Source organism: Macadamia integrifolia, chromosome 5 (assembly GCF_013358625.1).
Source record: "Macadamia integrifolia cultivar HAES 741 chromosome 5, SCU_Mint_v3, whole genome shotgun sequence".
Classification (NCBI taxonomy): Eukaryota; Viridiplantae; Streptophyta; class Magnoliopsida; order Proteales; family Proteaceae; genus Macadamia; species Macadamia integrifolia.
In genome coordinates, this window is record NC_056561.1 from 23,111,223 (window position 1) to 23,129,768 (window position 18,546).

Below are 18,546 nucleotides of genomic sequence, written 5' to 3' on the forward strand. Positions count from 1 at the left end.
AGAATGGAGGAAGGTAGACCCCAGGAAGCTACAATAAGCCCATTTCTTGAGGGATCTCTCTAACCAGCCCGGGGGGAGGGGGGAGATCTGAACTTAGAGCTGATATCGAAGAAGATGACATTTGAATCATCTCAAGAGAGCGGGAGTTGGAAGTCCATCTACTAAGATTTCGCTCCATCCAGATGTGGTAAATGGAAGAAGCACAAAAGGCAAGCTTACCTGCCTTGTCACAAATGGTAGATCCAGCAAATGTCATGTCAACAAAAGTCCATTCCCTATTAAGGCCAAGGATATGCCTGCCACGCCAGCAGCTTTTGAGGACTTTCCTCCAAATAGAGGTGGAAAAATGGCAATCGAAGAAGAGGTGGTCAGTGTCTTCCACTCCATTGCAACATAAGCAACAAGAGTGAGGGAACAAGATTATGCCTATAAATGAGGAAAGACTAGGTAAGGAGGCAGTTTGCAAAGGCTCTCCAGGCTTGAAGTTATGCCGGGGGATGTTCCTGGTGAACCAAACAATCTAATGCCAAGGAGAGAGGGGATTAGGGAAGCGAATAAATTTCCAAGCCGAGGAGGGGCAGAAGTTGCCATAGGGGGAAGGGGTTCAGATGATTCTGTCACCCCTTCCACGTTGGCCAGGAGGAATGGGAGAAGGGGCAGCCCAGATGTCAAGAAGAGGAGGGGAGGAGGGGTCCAAGTACTATTAAAGATAATGGTAGTAATAATGGAATCTCTAGAGAGACTAGAGGAGTAGACTGCTCTGAAGCTCACCACAGAAAGGACTCCAGAAGGGTGCCAGTTGTCTAACCAGAGGAAGGTGGTGAGGCCATCCAAGATAGAGGATTGGATAGCGAAAAGAGCCAATGGGTGAAGATTAAGGATATTTTTCAGACCCAGGAGGAGTCTGAATAGGAGGGAACAGTTCAGAAAGAGTCCTTATGAAGAAGAGTAGTGTAGGCCCCAGGAAACCCAAATGCTATTACGTTTAAAAACAAGCTCCCAAATGAGTTTAAGGATACCAGCAGAGCGCAGAGCTGACATCATTGATCCAACGAATACCAAGACCACCTTCGGATTTAGGGGTGCAGACAAAGGACCAACTAGTGGGATGAAAGAATCTAGCAGAGTCTACACAGAAGAGAGATTCAACAATTTAATGGTGGCTCAAGAAGCTAAAAGACTTCAAACCAATGGGTATAGCAAGATTGGAGGACATACGAGTTCCAAACAACCTGCATAGGAAAGAAGCTTACCCTTCCAGAGTTGAAGTCTTTTACGAATGAGATCAAGCATTAGGGTGTAATGGTGAGTAGAGAGCTCGGCAAGAATGAGAGGGAGGCCAAGGTATTTAATAGGTAGGGAACCAAGAGAGAAACCAAAGAACTGGAGAAGGGAAGCTTTAAATCAGAAACTCCTGTGAAGAAAATGTGGGATTTTATGAGGTTGATTCGAAGGCCCAACATGGATTCAAAGAGGCGGAGAGAAGAGAGGATGCATTGGATGGAAGAGGCGTCCACCTTAGAGAAAATCACAAGATCATCAGCAAAGGCTAGATGGGTGATGTTTGTGAATTTGCATTTAGGAAGGGGAGTGATGAGATGGAGATCCATGGAGAATTGAATTAGATCTAATGAGTACTTCCAAGGCAATGGAGAAGAGGAAAGGAGAGAGAGGGCAACCTTAGCAAATACCTACATAAGAGGGGAAAGACTCGTAGGGCTACCATTTACAAGAGCCGATAAGCGGGGGAGGAGATACAAGAATGAATCCAATGGATGAAGATATGAGGCGAGTGGGTCTTCTAACAAGGAAGAAGTCGTAGGACTAGGAGCTTCGGAAGCAATTGTCGGAGGAGATGCCGAATAGGGATGATGATGGAGGTCATCGGTGGTCCAAGGGGAAGCCTTGAAGGGAATGGAAAGATCAAGAGGCGGATGGGAGCAGTAGGGACTGGCAGAGGCTAGGAGTAGAGGCGGGGAGAGTCACCGCATCGTATGTAGGGATAGACAAAGTATAGATAACCATCGGGCGAGGAGGAAGGGTATTCGGGTAGGAGACCCGAGAGGGGGGATGAGAGGGGTCGAGTAACGAAACCTAAAGGGAGGGAGGGGGTAAGGGGTAGGCCAAGAGAGGGAAAGGTTCCAACCCAATAGAGTTGGAATGGGTTAACTGATGAGATGAAAGGTGGGCTTGGTGGTGGATTGATAGATGGGCCAGAGAAGAGTGGTGGGCCATAAGAGAGTGGACATAGTGGAAGGACTGGGGTAAGATAGGTGAGATAGGAGGGGTGAAAGAGGGGGAAGGGTTTAGGTTTAGAAGAAGGGAGGTTAGATAGGGTATTGTAGGATACGACTTCTCGAAGGGGGACCGAGGTAGCGTGAGGAAAAGGAGATGGAGCCTCCAAGGGAAGGGAAGCAACAAGGGGACATAGGAGATTGATGTGGTGATTGGATCAGATGCGAGGGGAACAGGAGGTAATATCTTTATTTGACAGGGATCGATCAAAAGGTGCAGGCAAACATAGGGGAAGGAACTTTCAACCTTAAGTCAGGGGAACCCAAAAGGGAAACATGTTGCGACCAATGGAGAAACCATGAGTAACAGACGGATCAGGGGAAGAGAATCCGCTAGATAAAGAGAAACCTTGGGAGGAGGTCGAAGGCAGGTTTGGGTTGTAACCATAGCACTGAAAGTCAGTAGCTTTTATTCTATCCCGATGATGCCCTTTGTTAGGCTCACGAGAGGAAGGAGCAGCTATCGGGGCGCGAGGAGGGGGGTAAAGGGCATTTCCTGGGATAGGAGCAGGAGGATCAAAGGTGGCCTCCTTGGGGAGAGAAAGGGAACCAACATCTTCAACTTCAGCAGTGTTGGGTTTGGGGTTAGAAGAGTTGGTAGTACAGTTTTTTGTGTGATGGCCAAAAAGCTTGCAGGAGAGACAAATGGGATCAACCCAGTGGAAGAGGATCCTTTGATAAAAACAGCAGCTTTCATCATTCATAACCAGGACCAAAGGAGGAAGAGCCTCGGCCGAAACTTCAACATGGATATGGGCATAGGAGAGCCGGTCCATCTTTCTAGTTCTTTCATCAGAATAGAGGGGAGTGCCTATCAAGGAGCCAATGGTATTTAGGCCATCAATGTTGCAATAGTGCAGGGGAAGATTGGGGAGAGCAACTCAAAGAGGTATGAAGTGGATGTCAACTTTGTGAAGTTGGGTGAATTGGTCCCATTGCCAAAGGATTATTATCTTATTTCCATCATGCCAAGGGCCACTTTCAAGGGCTTTAATTTGTCTTCCTCCAGGAAGAAGTTGAAGAGGAAGATGCCGTTATCAAGCAAGTGTTTAGTATTCCATGGTTTCTCCATTGGTTAGAGAGGTATTTTCTAACAATGGAAAAAAGAGGACTGCCAAGGAAATGACCAACCAGACTGTTTCCATTAAGAAATGTGTGGAGCAAGAAGAGCAGAGGGACAATACCAACTTTCTGGTTATCAAAGATGGAAGTAGGAACAAAAAGGAGGGACAGGCATTAGTAAGATTTGGGCTTGAGGGAAAGAGGTTGATCCAGGGTTTCGAGTCAGAGAGGAAGGATAGGTGGTGGAAGGGATGGGAGGGGCAGAGGAGGAAGGGAGAGGAGAGGAAGATGGGGTTGGGGTTCCGGTTGACATGTCCACCAGAAACCGGTCAGGCATGGGGAACGATTAACACCAGAGGGGCCTAGTCATGTTGGTGCTCAGTCTTCGTCACATGAGTATTTGAGGGACAGATATTTTTTCAACAGAATTAAAGATTAATCCCTCCAACCTTAGATTGAATAAAATTCCAGCAATTACCAAAAACAAAACGAGGAAGAACACTTGAAAGAAAGAAAACAGTAAATAAAGAAGAGGATACAACCTTTGATTTCCCATCAATAGGCCTAGATCAGAATCCCTTGAATCCCAAGAGTTTCTCACTCTTAACTGAGTCTCACAACAGCTCCTTTCACAGCAACGACAAGGCAACATCTATTCTTAATTGATAAAATTTGTTGGATTCCAAAATAGGCTAGAGGCTATTTATTTAAAAAGAAAGACTCCCTAACTAACTACTAATTAAGAGACTTGTCTAACCCAACTTACACAACCAATAGGAAATTTAAAACAAAAAGGAAACTTAACCATATACCCTCTACACAAGGTAAAGGAATTAGTTTGAAATAAAACAACTTAAACTAACCTAATAAAGTAAATCTCATATGCTACCTCTAACCCATAATTTGGGCCCATTAAAGTGACCCATTACAAAGAAAGACCAAAGGCCCAACACATATATAACCCAACCAAATGCTTGTTTCCACTAAAATAAGCCCAATTCTATGTTTTATCCACATCAGTGACTTTTTTCCCTTGTCAGCAGAATGCAGTTCAGCTACCCCATATTTTTTCACACCAGTGCATTTTTTTTTGACAGATAATGCAGGTCCAGTTTAAGAATTTTTAAATGGGGACCAAGTTTTAGTATAGATTTGGGTTGAGGTTTAGCTTCTAGGATTTATTGTTGTAGCTAACTGAAATATAAGACCCATAAATGGAGTCTTAAGGGGGCACACAAAAATTTATTATTTATTAGTTGGGTAGGGACTTTTCTAATCCTAAGTTTCTAATCTTTGAGTTAGTTTAGGAAATTTAGAGTAATTAGCTGTCTAGTTAGGAAAGTCTTAGTAGTTGAGTCAATCTAGGAAATTTTAATTTTATTTCTATAAATAAATAATGTAAGTGAATTAATGGATTGAATTGTTTGTTTGGAAACTTGTGAGCTGTTTCTTCTCTCTCTTCTCCCTCTTCTCGCTTTCCTCTCTCAATCTGGTAGAGATCTTTCTCTTCTCCCTCCTCTCTCCCTTCCCCCACGATTCTCTAGGAAATTTTAATTTTATTTCTATAAATAAATAATGTAAGTGAATTAATGGATTGAATTGTTTGTTTGGAAACTTGTGAGCTGTCTCTTCTCTCTCTTCTCCCTCTTCTCGCTTTCCTCTCTCAAGTCTCAATCTGGTAGAGATCTTTCTCTTCTCCTCCCTCCTCTCTCTCTTCCCCCACGATTCTGGTTTTCTTTCTTTCTCTCACACCTGCGGAATCTCTTTCTCACTTTCCATGGTAGGAAAATTCCTCCTTCTATCTTTCTATTTCTCTTTCCCTTTAGTCGAAGGCCCCCCTTCTTGATCCTATTTTCCAGGAAAATTTCTAATGCACTGCTTATCTCAAAGCAATGAAACCTAGTGGAAGTTTAACTTGCAACAGGGATCGTAGTAGGTATAGGAATAAGTACCAGATAGAGAAAAAAATGAATAATTGAATCAGAAAAAAAAAAATGATGTGCATAAAAATTCTGATTGACCAATCAAGTATAACAGGTCTGCAAAAGATGAGCTAAAACAGATTCAGAGATATGGAGTAACCTTACTAGAAATAGGAAAGTTGGAAAGTGCAATAGACAAATTAGGGATCTAAAACCGAATTCAGGTAAAGGAGTTAACTAGCTATTCAGTCAAGAAATCAGAAATAGATGGCAGAACTTGGAAATAGATTAAATTGAAATCAGACTTGTAGTAGGAAAACAAGAAATTAGTTTTAACAGAAAATCAGTTTTTAAGTTTGAATATTGAACTGTAAGAAGTTTCAGAAAAGAAATCTATTGCTATGCATGGAAGTACAATTGAAATTCAAAGGTTTGAAGAGAAGAGAAATGCAGAAATTAACCTTGTATCAATGGAGAAGAAGAAGAGAAAAGTAGAGAAGCGAAGAGATCAGATCTGGAATACAATCCCGTATGGCAAGCTCAACAACTCCTAAAATCTAAAAAAAAAAAAAAAACTCATATTACTTTCTTGAAACGTCTCCAATTGATTAGAGCGTATTGCATTTATAAAGACCTACTAAAATTTTTAAACCGACTCAGAAAAGGATGCTTAATCACTCTCTTATACTAACTTAAAGCAAACGGACTCAAAACAAAACTCTTAGAAGCTGTTAAGTATCCTAATTTAACTACTAATCCTACGTACGAACTTTACCACAATTTTTGGGCTTATAAAAATGCCCATTACTTTAATATAACTACCCAAAGCTTAATTTCAGCCCATTGGACGGCCAACTGCTCCTTGGGGCCTTCTAAACTTACACATAGGCATCCATACAGCATCCATACAGGATTAATCTCTAATGCAAGTGCATCAATCCCCACGATTTTATTAAAGGGAGAATCAACAGCACTCAATTGGCATCCACGATTTGTTGCCTTGATTCGACAATTTTTTGCTTCTCACAAACAACATTAACAAAATCAGTGATGATGTTGAAGACTTGTTGCCGAAGACAATTTCAGAATCTCCTCATGTTTGATCTCTAAAGGGTTGATCATGATTTGCTCATCTTCAACACAATCTTCCGTAGGAGGCTCTTATTTGTATCAAATCATCGTACAAGTGCATCAATCCCCACGATTTTATTAAAGGGAGAATCAACAGCACTCAATTGGCTTCCACGATTTGTTGCCTTGATTCGACAATTTTTTGCTTCTCACAAACAACATTAACAAAATCAGTGATGATGTTGAAGACTTGTTGCCGAAGACAATTTCAGAATCTCCTCATGTTTGATCTCTAAAGGGTTGATCATGATTTGCTCATCTTCAACACAATCTTCCGTAGGAGGCTCTTATTTGTATCAAATCATCGTACAAGTGCATCAATCCCCACGATTTTATTAAAGGGAGAATCAACAGCACTCAATTGGCATCCACGATTTGTTGCCTTGATTCGACAATTTTTTGCTTCTCACAAACAACATTAACAAAATCAGTGATGATGTTGAAGACTTGTTGCCGAAGACAATTTCAGAATCTCCTCATGTTTGATCTCTAAAGGGTTGTTCATGATTTACTCATCTTCAACACAATCTTCCGTAGGAGGCTCTTATTTGTATCAAATCATCGTAACAATTTATCTTCGATTCTGATCATGGGCTTTTCTTTAGTCTCTTCATCATCAAAGGCTTCCTTGATTAACTTGCCTTCAACATGTGGCTACAAAACTTCAAATATAACTGCTTTTTTTATTGAATTCTTTAAAGGACATCTTCGATACTCTCTTTGGGTGCATACTTTCTTGGAGTGTATGTAATAGGTCGTAAAAATAAGGATCAACCCCCATACTGGAAATATTTTTGAAGTTGGGCTCTGATTCCAAAAAATGCATCTCAAACCAATGAACCCAGTGGAAGATTAGCTTGCGACAGGATTGTACATTTAGGAATAAGGGCTAGATTAAGAGAAAATTGAACAACTCAATCAAAACAAATTTGATGTGCATAAAATTCTGGTTGATTGCTCTAATCAATCAATATAACAGGTCTGCAAAAGATCAGCTATATCTGACGGACAAATTCACAGATAAGGAGGAATCCTATTGGGAATAGGAAAGTTGGAAAGTTGCGGAGTTCGATGGACAAATTAGGGATCTAAAACAGAATTCAGTTAAAGGAGAAGCAAGTATTCAATCAAGAAATCAGAAATAGAAAGGGGATCTTGAAAATAAATTAAATTGAAATCAGAATTGTAGTAGGAAAACAGGAAATCAGTTTCAAGCTTAAACTTCGAAATCGTAAGAATGTTCAGAACAGAAATGAATTGCTAGTATGGAAGTAGAATTGAAATAGAATGGTTATATTTGAAGTTTCAGAAAATTCTTAGTTGGAGTAGGAATTCAAGAAACCAGAAAAAAGATAAGACTTCCATACTACAAACAGAATCAAAACTAAAAATTGATATGAAGAGAGAAAAATGCAGAAACTAACCTTGTTTCAATGGAGACAATCCAGTATGCTAGGAGCCTGGATCAGCTCCCCGTATGTGAAGAGTAAATACTCACCCCAAACACAACATTGATACTATGCCCGAGGACGCAGCACACCACATCGGTGTGTGAACCTCATTAAATCAGTGTCTTGCGTGAATCTGAATCTCTGTTTTTCTTAGAATTTGTAGGTGTTTGCTCTAACAAATTGATATTAGAGCTTTGGGTTGCTTCGATCATCACAAACATGACCTCTACATCAACAAAATACGATATTGATAGGTTTAATAGCAACATTAGTTTTAGTCTATGGAAAGTTCAGATGATGGTTGTTCTTACACAGTAGGGATTGAAGAAAACCCTATTTGGAAAAGTGAAGAAACCTGCAACTATGTCCGAGGATGATTGGAGAGGATGATTGGAACGAGATAGATGATAAAACTCTTTCGGCTATTCAGTCGTGTCTTTCGAATGAAGTCTTACAGGAAGTTCTTTTAGCGAAGATGACTGCAGAGTTATGGGTGAAGTTAGAGAATCTCTATCTCACCAAATCTCTAAACAATAGGCTGAGATTGAAGCAGCAATTGTATACACTTCATATGAGTGAAGGTACTTCCATTAAATCCCACATCTCTGAGTTTAATTTTATTGTTACTGATTTACAAAAGGATAGACGTTAAAATAGCCAAGGAAGATTTGACCCTATTATTGTTATGTTCTCTGCCTCCATCATATAAGTATTTTAGGGGACACTGTAATTTATGGTTGAGAGACAATCTTTATTAAGAATGTCAAAAAACGAATCTGCTAAGCAAGCAGAGAATTGGTGATAAGTTGACATCAACTAATAAATCTGAGGGTTTTGCTTAGGTAGCTTTAAGGGAGAATTAATGAAATAGGTTCAAATGGTAACAAGAAGGCTAAATCGAAATCTAACCATAAAAATTTGACCTGCAATTATTGAAAGAAAAAGGGGCATGTTAAATCTCAATGCTAATAACTTTTAAATAAGTAGAAAGCAAGTGATGGTTCCCAAAATCAATAGAAGAGAGATGACTCTGCAGAAGCTAGTATTGCTGAAGATGAGAGAGAGTCTAATATGCTTTCGGTGACTAATGACAGAGTCAGATCACAGGATGAATAGATTCTTGACTTTGGTTGTTCCTACCACATGTGTCCCAATCGTGAATGGTTCTACACATACGAATCAGTACAAGGTGGAGTTATGCAGATGGAAAATAATGCCTCTTGTAAAACTGTTAGAATGGAAACGATCAATATCAAGATGCATAATGGCATTATCAGAACCTTATCTACAAACATATCCCTGATTTGAAGAAAAATCTTATCAGTTTAGGTACTCTTGATTCAGATGGATGTAAGAATACAGCTGAAGGTGGAGTCATAAAGATTAGCAGGGGTGTTCTCTTGTTGATGAAAAGAATTAAGATTGTCAATTCGTATGTGTTGCAGGGTACTACAGTCACCGGTTTTATTGTAGCAACTTCATCATCTATGTCTAAATCGGATGCCACAAATTTATGGCACATGAGGTTAGGCCATATGAGTGAAAGAGGGATGGCATCATTAAATAAAAGGGGTCTGTTGTGTGGCCAGAGTATAGGAAAAATGGAGTTCTGTGAGCATTGTGTGTTTGGGAAGCAGAAGAGAGTCAGCTTTAGTACAGCTATTCACAGGACCAACGGAACTCTGGATTACATTCATTTATACCTATGGAGGCCCTCCAGGGTTGCCTCAAAGGGTGTTGGTGCAAGGTACTTGCTTAATTTCATTGATGATTTCTCTAAGAAAGTTTGGGTCTATTTTTTTAAGCACAAAAATCAAGTATTTATCACTTTCAAACAGTGGAAGAATTTGCTTCAAAAGCAGACTGGGAAACAAATTAAAGAGGTTGAGAACCGATAATGGCCTATAGTTCTGTGAAGGTGACTTTAATGAGTTCTGCAAAAATGAAGGTATTGCAAGACGTTACACAACTGTTAAAACACCTCAGCATAATGGAGTGGCAGAGCGTATGAATTAGAACCTTGTTAGAAAAGGCAAGGTATATGTTATCAAATGCAGGATTGAACAAGAGTTTTAGGAAGAAGCAGTTAACACAGTAACCTTGTTGGTGAATCGATCTCCTTACACAGCTATTGAGTGAAGACTCCAGATAAAGTTTTGTCAGGTAAGTCTTCATACAACTCAAATTTAAAAGTATTTAAATGTCCTGCTTATGCACAAGTGAATGAAGAGAAATTAACTTAGGGCCAAGAAATACATTTTTCTTAGGTATTGATAGGAGAAAAAGGATACAGGTTGTGGTGTTCTGATCTAAAGTCTCCAAAATTCTTATTATCAGAGATGTTACTTTTGATGAATCTACTATGTTGCATCCTAGGAATGAAGCTCTTATTAATTGTGATTAAAGTCAGAAAAATTCTAAAGAGAATGTGGAGTTTGAAGTTGGTGGTTCATCTTCAAACAAAACACAATCTACTTCAGTTCAGCTGCCTACTTTTGTTGAAGAAGATGATGCTCAAGAGAATCAAGAAGAATAGCGGTACAACATTGCCAGAGATAGACCAAGGAAGAATATTAGACAACCACAAAAGTATAGGCATGCTAAAATTGTTGCTTATGCATTGGTTGTTGCAGATACAATTGAAAATAGTGAGCCTGCAACATATTCTGAAGTTGTTACTTCAGTTGATTCCACAAAATGGTCGTTTGTCATAAATGAGGAGACGGAATCTCTCCATAAAAATCACTTGGGAGCAAATGGGTCTTCAAGAAGAAATTGTCAAGCCGAGAAGAGGGAAAAATTGTTGGCTACTTATGGGTCTTCAAGAAGAAGGAATCTACCTCAGGTGTTAAAGATGCTAGATATAAGGTGCGGTTGGTTGCAAAGGGCTACAGTCAGGTACAAGAGATTGATTTTAATGATGTTTTCTCACCTGTTGTTAAGTATAACTTTATTCGTGTCCCACTTGCTTTAGTTGCTATCCATGATTTGGAGTCGGAGCAACTTGATGATTCTTACATGGTGAATGGGAAGATCATGTTTATATGCACCAACGTGAAGGTTTTGTTATTGAAGGTAAGGAGGATCATGTATGCTTGTTGAAGAAGTCCCTATATGGTTTGAAACAGTCTCCTAGATAATGGTATAAAAGGTTTGATTCAATTATAGCTAACACTAGATACTGTAGGTGTCAGTATAACTATTGTGTATATTTCAAAAAAAACTCTCTGATGGGTCACTCATATATTTACTGCTTTATATTGATGATATGTTGATTGCAGCAAAAGACAGGAACGAGGTCAACAGGTTGAAGGAACAATTAAGTTATGAATTTGAGATGAAAGATCTGGGGGCAGCAAGGAAGATCCTTTGTATAGAGATTAAGAAGGATAGAAAGGCAGGAAGTTTTGCTATCTCAACAGAAGTACATTGAGAAGGTATTGGAGCGTTTTGGCATGAAAGATGCCAAACCTGTGAGTACTCCTATTGCATCTCATTTTAGACTTCCAGTTGCTCTATCACCTCAGACAGATGAAAAGGTTAAATACATATCACATGTTCCATATTCTAGTGCAATTGGTTCTATTATATATGCTATGGTTCGCACTCGTCTAACATTTCACAAGCTATCAATGTGGATAGCAGATACTTGTCATGTCCTGGTAAAGCTCACTGGAAGCAGTGAAGTGGATACTCAGGTATCTAAAAGGGACCTCTGGTGTTTGTTTGGAATTTGGGAGGAATCGTGATAGTTTATCTGGCTATGTTGATTCAAATTATGCAGGTGATCTTGACAATAGGAGATCACTCACAGGTTATGTTTTTACTCTTGGAGGATGTACGGTAGTTGGAAAGTTGTTTTACAAGCTACAGTTGCATTATCTACTACTGAAGCAGAGTATATGGTAGTGATTGAGGCAATTAAAGAAGCTATTTGGCTTAGAAGTTTGTTGGGAGAACTCAGCAAGGATCATAAGGGTAACTATTGTCCATTATGATAGCCAGAGTGCTATTCACTTAACTAAAGATCATATGTATCATGAGAGGATGAAGCACATTGATATTTGGTATCAATTCATCAAAAAGATAATTGCTCAAGGTAATATTCAAGTGTTTAAGATTGGAACTGAAGACAATCCAGCTGATATTTTGACCAAGCCTTCATGTGTTGGTAAGTTCAAGCATTGCTTAAACTTAATTGACGTTTGCCACTTTTTAGTTCAGCCTTTTAGGAGGGCTATTGGAGAAGATAGAGATTTTAGTTATTTGTTTGTTGGAGGAGAATTCAAGCCAAGGTGGAGATTTGTTAATTTGTCTCAAATTCTTGACCCGTTTTGAAGAATGACCCGCTCTGATATATTTTTTGTGGCAACCCAAATGGGATTTTTGTTTTTTTTTTTTTTTTAAGATTTGTGATGGTAGCAAGGGGTTGGGCCGATGGGCACAAGCCTGGAACCTAATAATGATCTCGTATAGGGGTGCAAGGGCGTAGCCCCATAGATCAACCCGACTTGGAGGAGTATATAATGTTCTATAGTTCTGTTGAGCAAGTATCGAAATTTGGGGTTTTTTTCCTTGTTAAGGTTTTTGGGCAAGTTTTCTTGCCACAATTTGGGTGCTCTTGAGAGAGATCTCCATTGTAACTTTTCTTCAATCATAGTGAAACGTCTTATTCTTCACCTAAGGACGTAGCACACCACATCGGTGTGTGAACCTCGTTAAATCTATGTCTTGTGTGAATTTGTGTCTATTTCTCTTCATATTTGTTGGTGTTTGTTCTAACAACCATGATGACCAATGAAGCCTGAACATGAGAAGCCTATGATATCAATGATACAGTTGACTAATGAGTTGATGGGTTTAAGCATCCTCATTTTGGAGGGATGGAGGAAGAGACATAGGATGGTAATAGCATACGTAATACAAGTTGCAAAAACTATGACGTCAAGTTTGCTTGCAAGTGCATCAATGAAAAGAAATATTTGTAAATTAAAAAGTTCCAATAATCAACTCTTTCAAGAGACGAGAAAAAGGAAACTGATATACAAGACAGCAACATCCACTCAGGAGAAAGATCCAATATTATATCCATGCAGAAGAATAGATAATTACTAGATCAGAAGGAGCCCAATTTTGAGAAAACCTTCAATTGATTATTTAACACAATATTTTGATCCATATCCTTCTACCTAAAAAAATCATATAATTAGTCATCAAAATTTTGACCAAAGCTCAATATGCATGTTGGAAGATAGTGAAAGGAAAAAAATCAACAAACCTTCTCTCCATTTCCCAGCTTTTCAAGGAAACTAGTAAGTGGCTGTACATATTGGGAAAGACTCGTAATGCTGCTTGCATCAGACGAATGAATTCCAGAACCAGTTAAATCTACTGCATCAACTTTGAATCCACTTTCTTCTAAGAGTGCAATGGTTTTATACCAACACCAAGCACCGAATCCACCTCCATGAACAAGGACAAAATGTCTTGTTTCCAGATCATCAAGGTTCAGATCCTGTGAGGAGAATATGATAACTTCAACAATGTCAAAAAATGAAGAATTTGAGGAAAGTTGAGTGTTCAAGAAATATGGTATTCATTTTTCTTAATCAGGGGCAGTGGAAGTAAAACAAAGAAAAAGACACTCCAAAAGAGTGAGCAATCAGATGGTTCATAGCTAAACAAATATATAAACAAGTAAATTTGGATGAGAGACAAATATCTGGAATGCAAAGCAGTAAAGTAAGACCATAAATCTCTAAGTATCGTCCCCTTGACCATCCATAAATAGTTAATCAAAATCCAGTATGACATTGCCAGCTTAGAAGAAAGATATGATTAGCATAGGAGACCATTAGAAAGTTGTGAACTATTTTGTTCAGACCCAAGACAATGCTTGAGGGCTAATGGCATAGATCTTACACCATGTAACCCATCCATTGTCCCTCCCATGATTGGACCCCAAAGGTCAATGATCATGGGCTTCAATCCATTCCCACTTCCATTAAGTATCAGGATTCCAGTGAACAGTAAGGACTGAATATGTGAAACTAAAACTGATCGTTCAGTGGAGTTCTTCTAACAAGTAAGATGTGGTGGGAACACTGATCCCACTGATGCAAGTTGTGGGAGAAGGAGCAAGGTTTCTGAAATAGAAGGTGAAGTCCTAAGCATTCTTGGATCGAATCAACAGTAGCTCTCTGGTAAGCAAGCGCATCAGATATACCATAAACACTGAGCACGACAAGGGTGCTAATGAGATCGTCCAATTGAGTTCGATTAGCCAAAGGCCCAAATGAAGTGGAGGCAGGGAAAAACTGCTGATACCCCAAAGACCACTTCAGTAAACTATTGACTATGAAACGGTACCAACACATAGGGAGTGGAAAATCTTCAAAAATCCCATTAAGTTGCATACTCATTCAATAAAGAAGAACACGATTGCATGTAACAAGAGAACAATCAAACAGAGAGAGAAATTCATTTGGGGGTGGGTGGGGGGAATGAAGAATGAAGATCACTCAGAATAGTCCCGAAACAGAAGTCATAAATTTTACAAAATCATTCACCAGCTTGATAAAGGAGGAGAATATCAACTAAATCAGAAGAGACAGCAAAGTACAAACATTTCACCAATTAGAGTAATAAATACGAAAATCACAAAATTCAGAGTTGATAGTCTTAGACAGTAAAGTAACGAACTGAACCGCAACACAATCCAAACCTGATTAACGAGCTGATAGGGTTGAAGAAGAGGGTCGGCGAGCGAACGAGCCCTAGAGCTGGAACTCCTGGGCAAAGACTGCTTCTTTGAGCCTGGAACAGGATATCTAAGAGAAGCAGAACGGTCGAATGGAAGCGTACCGTTCTGCTGATGCTGATGAAAGAGTAAAGCCGCAGCGAGAGCTTGTTCTTGAGTGAGAGAATCTTCACGCTTTTCTTTCTTCGAAGATCGGATTCTGTTCCATCTATTGCTGGAGCCTGCTGTAGTTGCAGCAGGAGGAGGATTCGAGTAACGTTTCGAATGTTTCTTCTTTACTTCCTTATGGGAGAAGCACGCGAATAGATTGCCCATTTCTTCTGAGAGAGAGAGAGAGAGAGAGAGAGAGAGATTTCCAATCACAAAGTTGCAGAGAAGGAAACCAATTAAATACAGAAGTATAGACGTAGAGTAACGAAGGATTTGTACGTCACAGAACTACCGAAGAACTGACTTTAAAGGTCAGACTGAAGTGGAACTTTCCATTCGTTAAATGAGAAAAATAAAGTTCTGTGAAAAGGCAAGTTCCGTGAAAGAGGTCGACGATGCAACTTCTATTTTTTAAGCCGCCAACCAAGCGTCACATTTTCAAGGAAGAACAGCACATTTTCAAGGAAGAAAGAAGCTACCCGATGGCACAGGTATATGCCTAAACACAGTAGCTGCGGAAAGACTATGCTGCAGTAAAAGGAAGATACTTCTATGTTCTCTCCCATTGGCCTACAAGCTGGCATGTACTTGCACTAATAAGACAGCATTCTCTTGTCCTCTTTTTTTGTAAGTGTTCTGTATGGAAGAGTGTAGTTGTTGTGTGCATGAGGGCCAATGGGAGTACAAGAGAACATCTATAGGCACATCATTTTCCATATCATGGGGGAGGGGCTAGGTAATTTCGCCCCCCATGTGTCTGGGAACATAAGCCACACTCTCCCATAAAAAACATTTTCCTAAGTGTGTATATATATAGGGATAGGGAGATGGTTCCTACATTGGGAGTGTGCACAAAAGCATCAATAGGGATAGAATTTCCACCATCATGAGGGGCGGGCGGTCATTTACCCTTATGTATGGGTGCAAAGGCTATGTTGCCTTTCAATAACATTGCTTGGTCATGTGGCTCTTGTGCACAAATACGTAAACATTCAACATTACCACCCGACCCCATGTGAAAACAAAAATCTCATCCATGTATATGCCCTTGTGCACGTTTTCATTGGTCTTTGCATTGGTGCAGGGGCTATGCGACTAAGCAACAATCTCTTCCCTTATCTTATATATGGAGAAGTGCTTTTAGTGGAGGAGCAAGCCCCTACGCATGCATAGGGCCAATGAGAGTACACGTGAAAGCATCACCAAGGTCTTCTTATTTGCATTTCATAGGGACAGGGTAGTTATTTGGCCCCCTCTATGTCTAGGTGCATCCGATAGCTCCCTCCACAAAGTTGCTTTTCCCTTTATATATAAACGAGAAAGGGTTTACCACGCTAAGAATCTACATGCTATATCATCAATTAGCAGTCCAAAAATTGTATGATTCATATGGACACTACATCTTTAAAATATATAAAAATAGAATAAAATTACATGAGTGAGGCCCTCACTTTTATGAGGGAGTATGGGAAAGAATCCTCACATGAATAGTGTGTGGATCTTCTCTCTCTCTCTCTCTCTCTCTACATTCCAACTTCCCACTTGCAACTCTATGAGGCAAGACCTAAAAAGTGAAAAGTCCACTGTAACAGTTAAGTGTTGGATTCTATGATTTGAGATGTGTGTCCATCAAACCTAATTTAATTTAATTATAGTTCATGATTACATAATTCATGATTACATATTTATTATGATTATCATTTATGAGCAATAACTCAAAATTATCATTACTAGTTCACAACCATGGACATATTTAGGTAATATGTTCCACAATTACCACTTTATATATTTCCCTAATAGGGATTGGCATTATAAATGTGGGCATTTATATATGTTGAAGATTGAACTGTTGAGATTCCTGAATGATTCACAATTAGTTGTGTTTGGCAATGGGAATCTCTGATAATTATTTTCTTCTTATACTTGAAAAGCGCTTACTATTTCATTTATGTGTTAAGCGTTTGTAATGTGTCAATACTTGATGCCTAATGTAGGTGTGATAGACCCTAATTGATTCTTGAGAATTACATCTCCCCACCACTGCTACTAGTTTGACAACAAGGGTCGAAAAACATGATGAAGAGTCACCACCTAGGATGAGGACCTTAGACCCGATTGGGGTCTAATCCCTAGTCAAGAAATAGGCCGATGTATAATTCCATGAATGGTTTGATCATAGATATGGGTAATGTTCAGGTTACAAAAGTGCGAAGGTTTTAGGCACCCACTTAGGCTAGCAAAAGTTGGTCTCCCTACTAGATGCATACATTTGAACATTATTCTTGAAATTGTGTATCCTAATCCCAAAAGCATGGCTATATTTGATTGACTGCGGTACACTAAGCATCTAAAGGAGATTACATGTTACCGTTATTAATGACGCTTGACCATAGTTTTATCTAGAAAGTACTAGCAATTCTTCCCCAATAACGACAGAAGATATTATACCTATATTCGACCCTAGATGAGGGTTGAAAATTAGAGGGCCCCTTCGCTCCAAACAAGGACTCTTGTTGTCTTGCAGCTCAAGGGGAGGGGGGACCGACTCTCTCTCTCTCTCTCTCTCTCTCTCTCTCTCTCTCTCTCTCTGATAGGGGAAAGGAGGTTCAAAAAGGATAAAGGGCCTTGGGGCTTTTCGAGCAGCGCGAGGCTTCTTATTTGAGTTGCCTCAATTCTCTTTGGGCTTCTTAAGTGGTTGGGAATGGGGGACCAAAGGGCCAAAATTTGAGTTTGGGTTGTGAATCCCTGCGAGAGGTGTCGTGCATGCCACGCAGGGCCACGAGAGGTGCCACGTAGCTTATGGCGTGGATACTATGTTGTCTAGCTCCAAGGGCCACTATTTTCGAATCGTTTGCCCGATTTTTCCGTGCAATATGTTGTTGGAAAGTTATTCCTAAGAATTATCCAATTATACATGAATTGGGCACTTTTTTGGCTCAAAGCTTCACTAAAAATGCAATACAAGTGATGATATCTTATTGGGAGGCTGACTTGACGACTGTTCTTGTGTCGTCGATACACCGTTCGCTAATGCTTCGTTAAAAAGTGTAGTTATCACACCAAAGCAGGCTCCTTGCCAATTAGATTATTATTATCATGTTAGTGAGGGTATCTATCTTTAAGCATAGTCCAAATCCTTGTTTTTTGAGATCCTTCTGCGTCCTTTTATCATTATTGTCGGGGTGACAAAATTGGATTTCTACACCTACTGACAGGACTATCTATCCGGTCGATATGCAAGGTATGAATGTGAATAGTGGTGGCGCTTAATATGATTTTCACTACCCTCACTAGGAGAACAACCAAGTGAGTGAGTCATCTGATTGTGACTGGTTGAAATTTGGAGCCATGTACATATTTGTAAAGAATTTTCAAAAGGATTTTATTTTAATATCATATGAAATAAATATTATTTGAAATATTTAAACCTTTTTTGGCTCAGTCATAGGTGTTGATGCTCACATATTATAATACAAAGGATTAGGGCTTATGGCGGTGACTTAATTCCGTGCTTGCAAAGTCCATTGTGAATGTTAGTTATGTTTGGGTAGAAAGAGTAATAAAATTTTCTATTATGGGGGTTTTAGGTTGCATCTTTGATAAGACCTTCATTTTGAGCAATTAAGGACAAGTCAAAGGCAACTCTTTAAGATTAAACCACTTGGGATGATGAGCACCCCGAAATTCTAATCTCTAAGATTAGCTTTGTATTAAAGTCTAAGGCCGAACCCTAGTTGTATAAATAATAGAACATAACATTGTTTTTTATAAGAGGA

The 18,546-nt window shown here is 39.4% G+C and overlaps 1 protein-coding gene across 1 annotated transcript in view; it reads right to left on the reverse strand.

The window, feature by feature from the left end:
* LOC122079949 (putative methylesterase 11, chloroplastic) overlaps positions 1-15,294 on the reverse strand; it is a 22,848-nt gene extending 7,554 nt beyond the window's left edge. Inside the window, exons 1-2 of the mRNA XM_042646754.1 lie at positions 14,585-15,294; positions 13,139-13,375 (exon numbers count right to left, since the gene is read on the reverse strand). Coding sequence (XP_042502688.1) covers positions 13,139-13,375; positions 14,585-14,935 — 588 coding nt within the window. The 5' untranslated portion in view covers positions 14,936-15,294. The remainder of the gene's footprint in view (positions 1-13,138; positions 13,376-14,584) is intronic.
* Between the last annotated feature and the right edge of the window lie 3,252 nt (positions 15,295-18,546).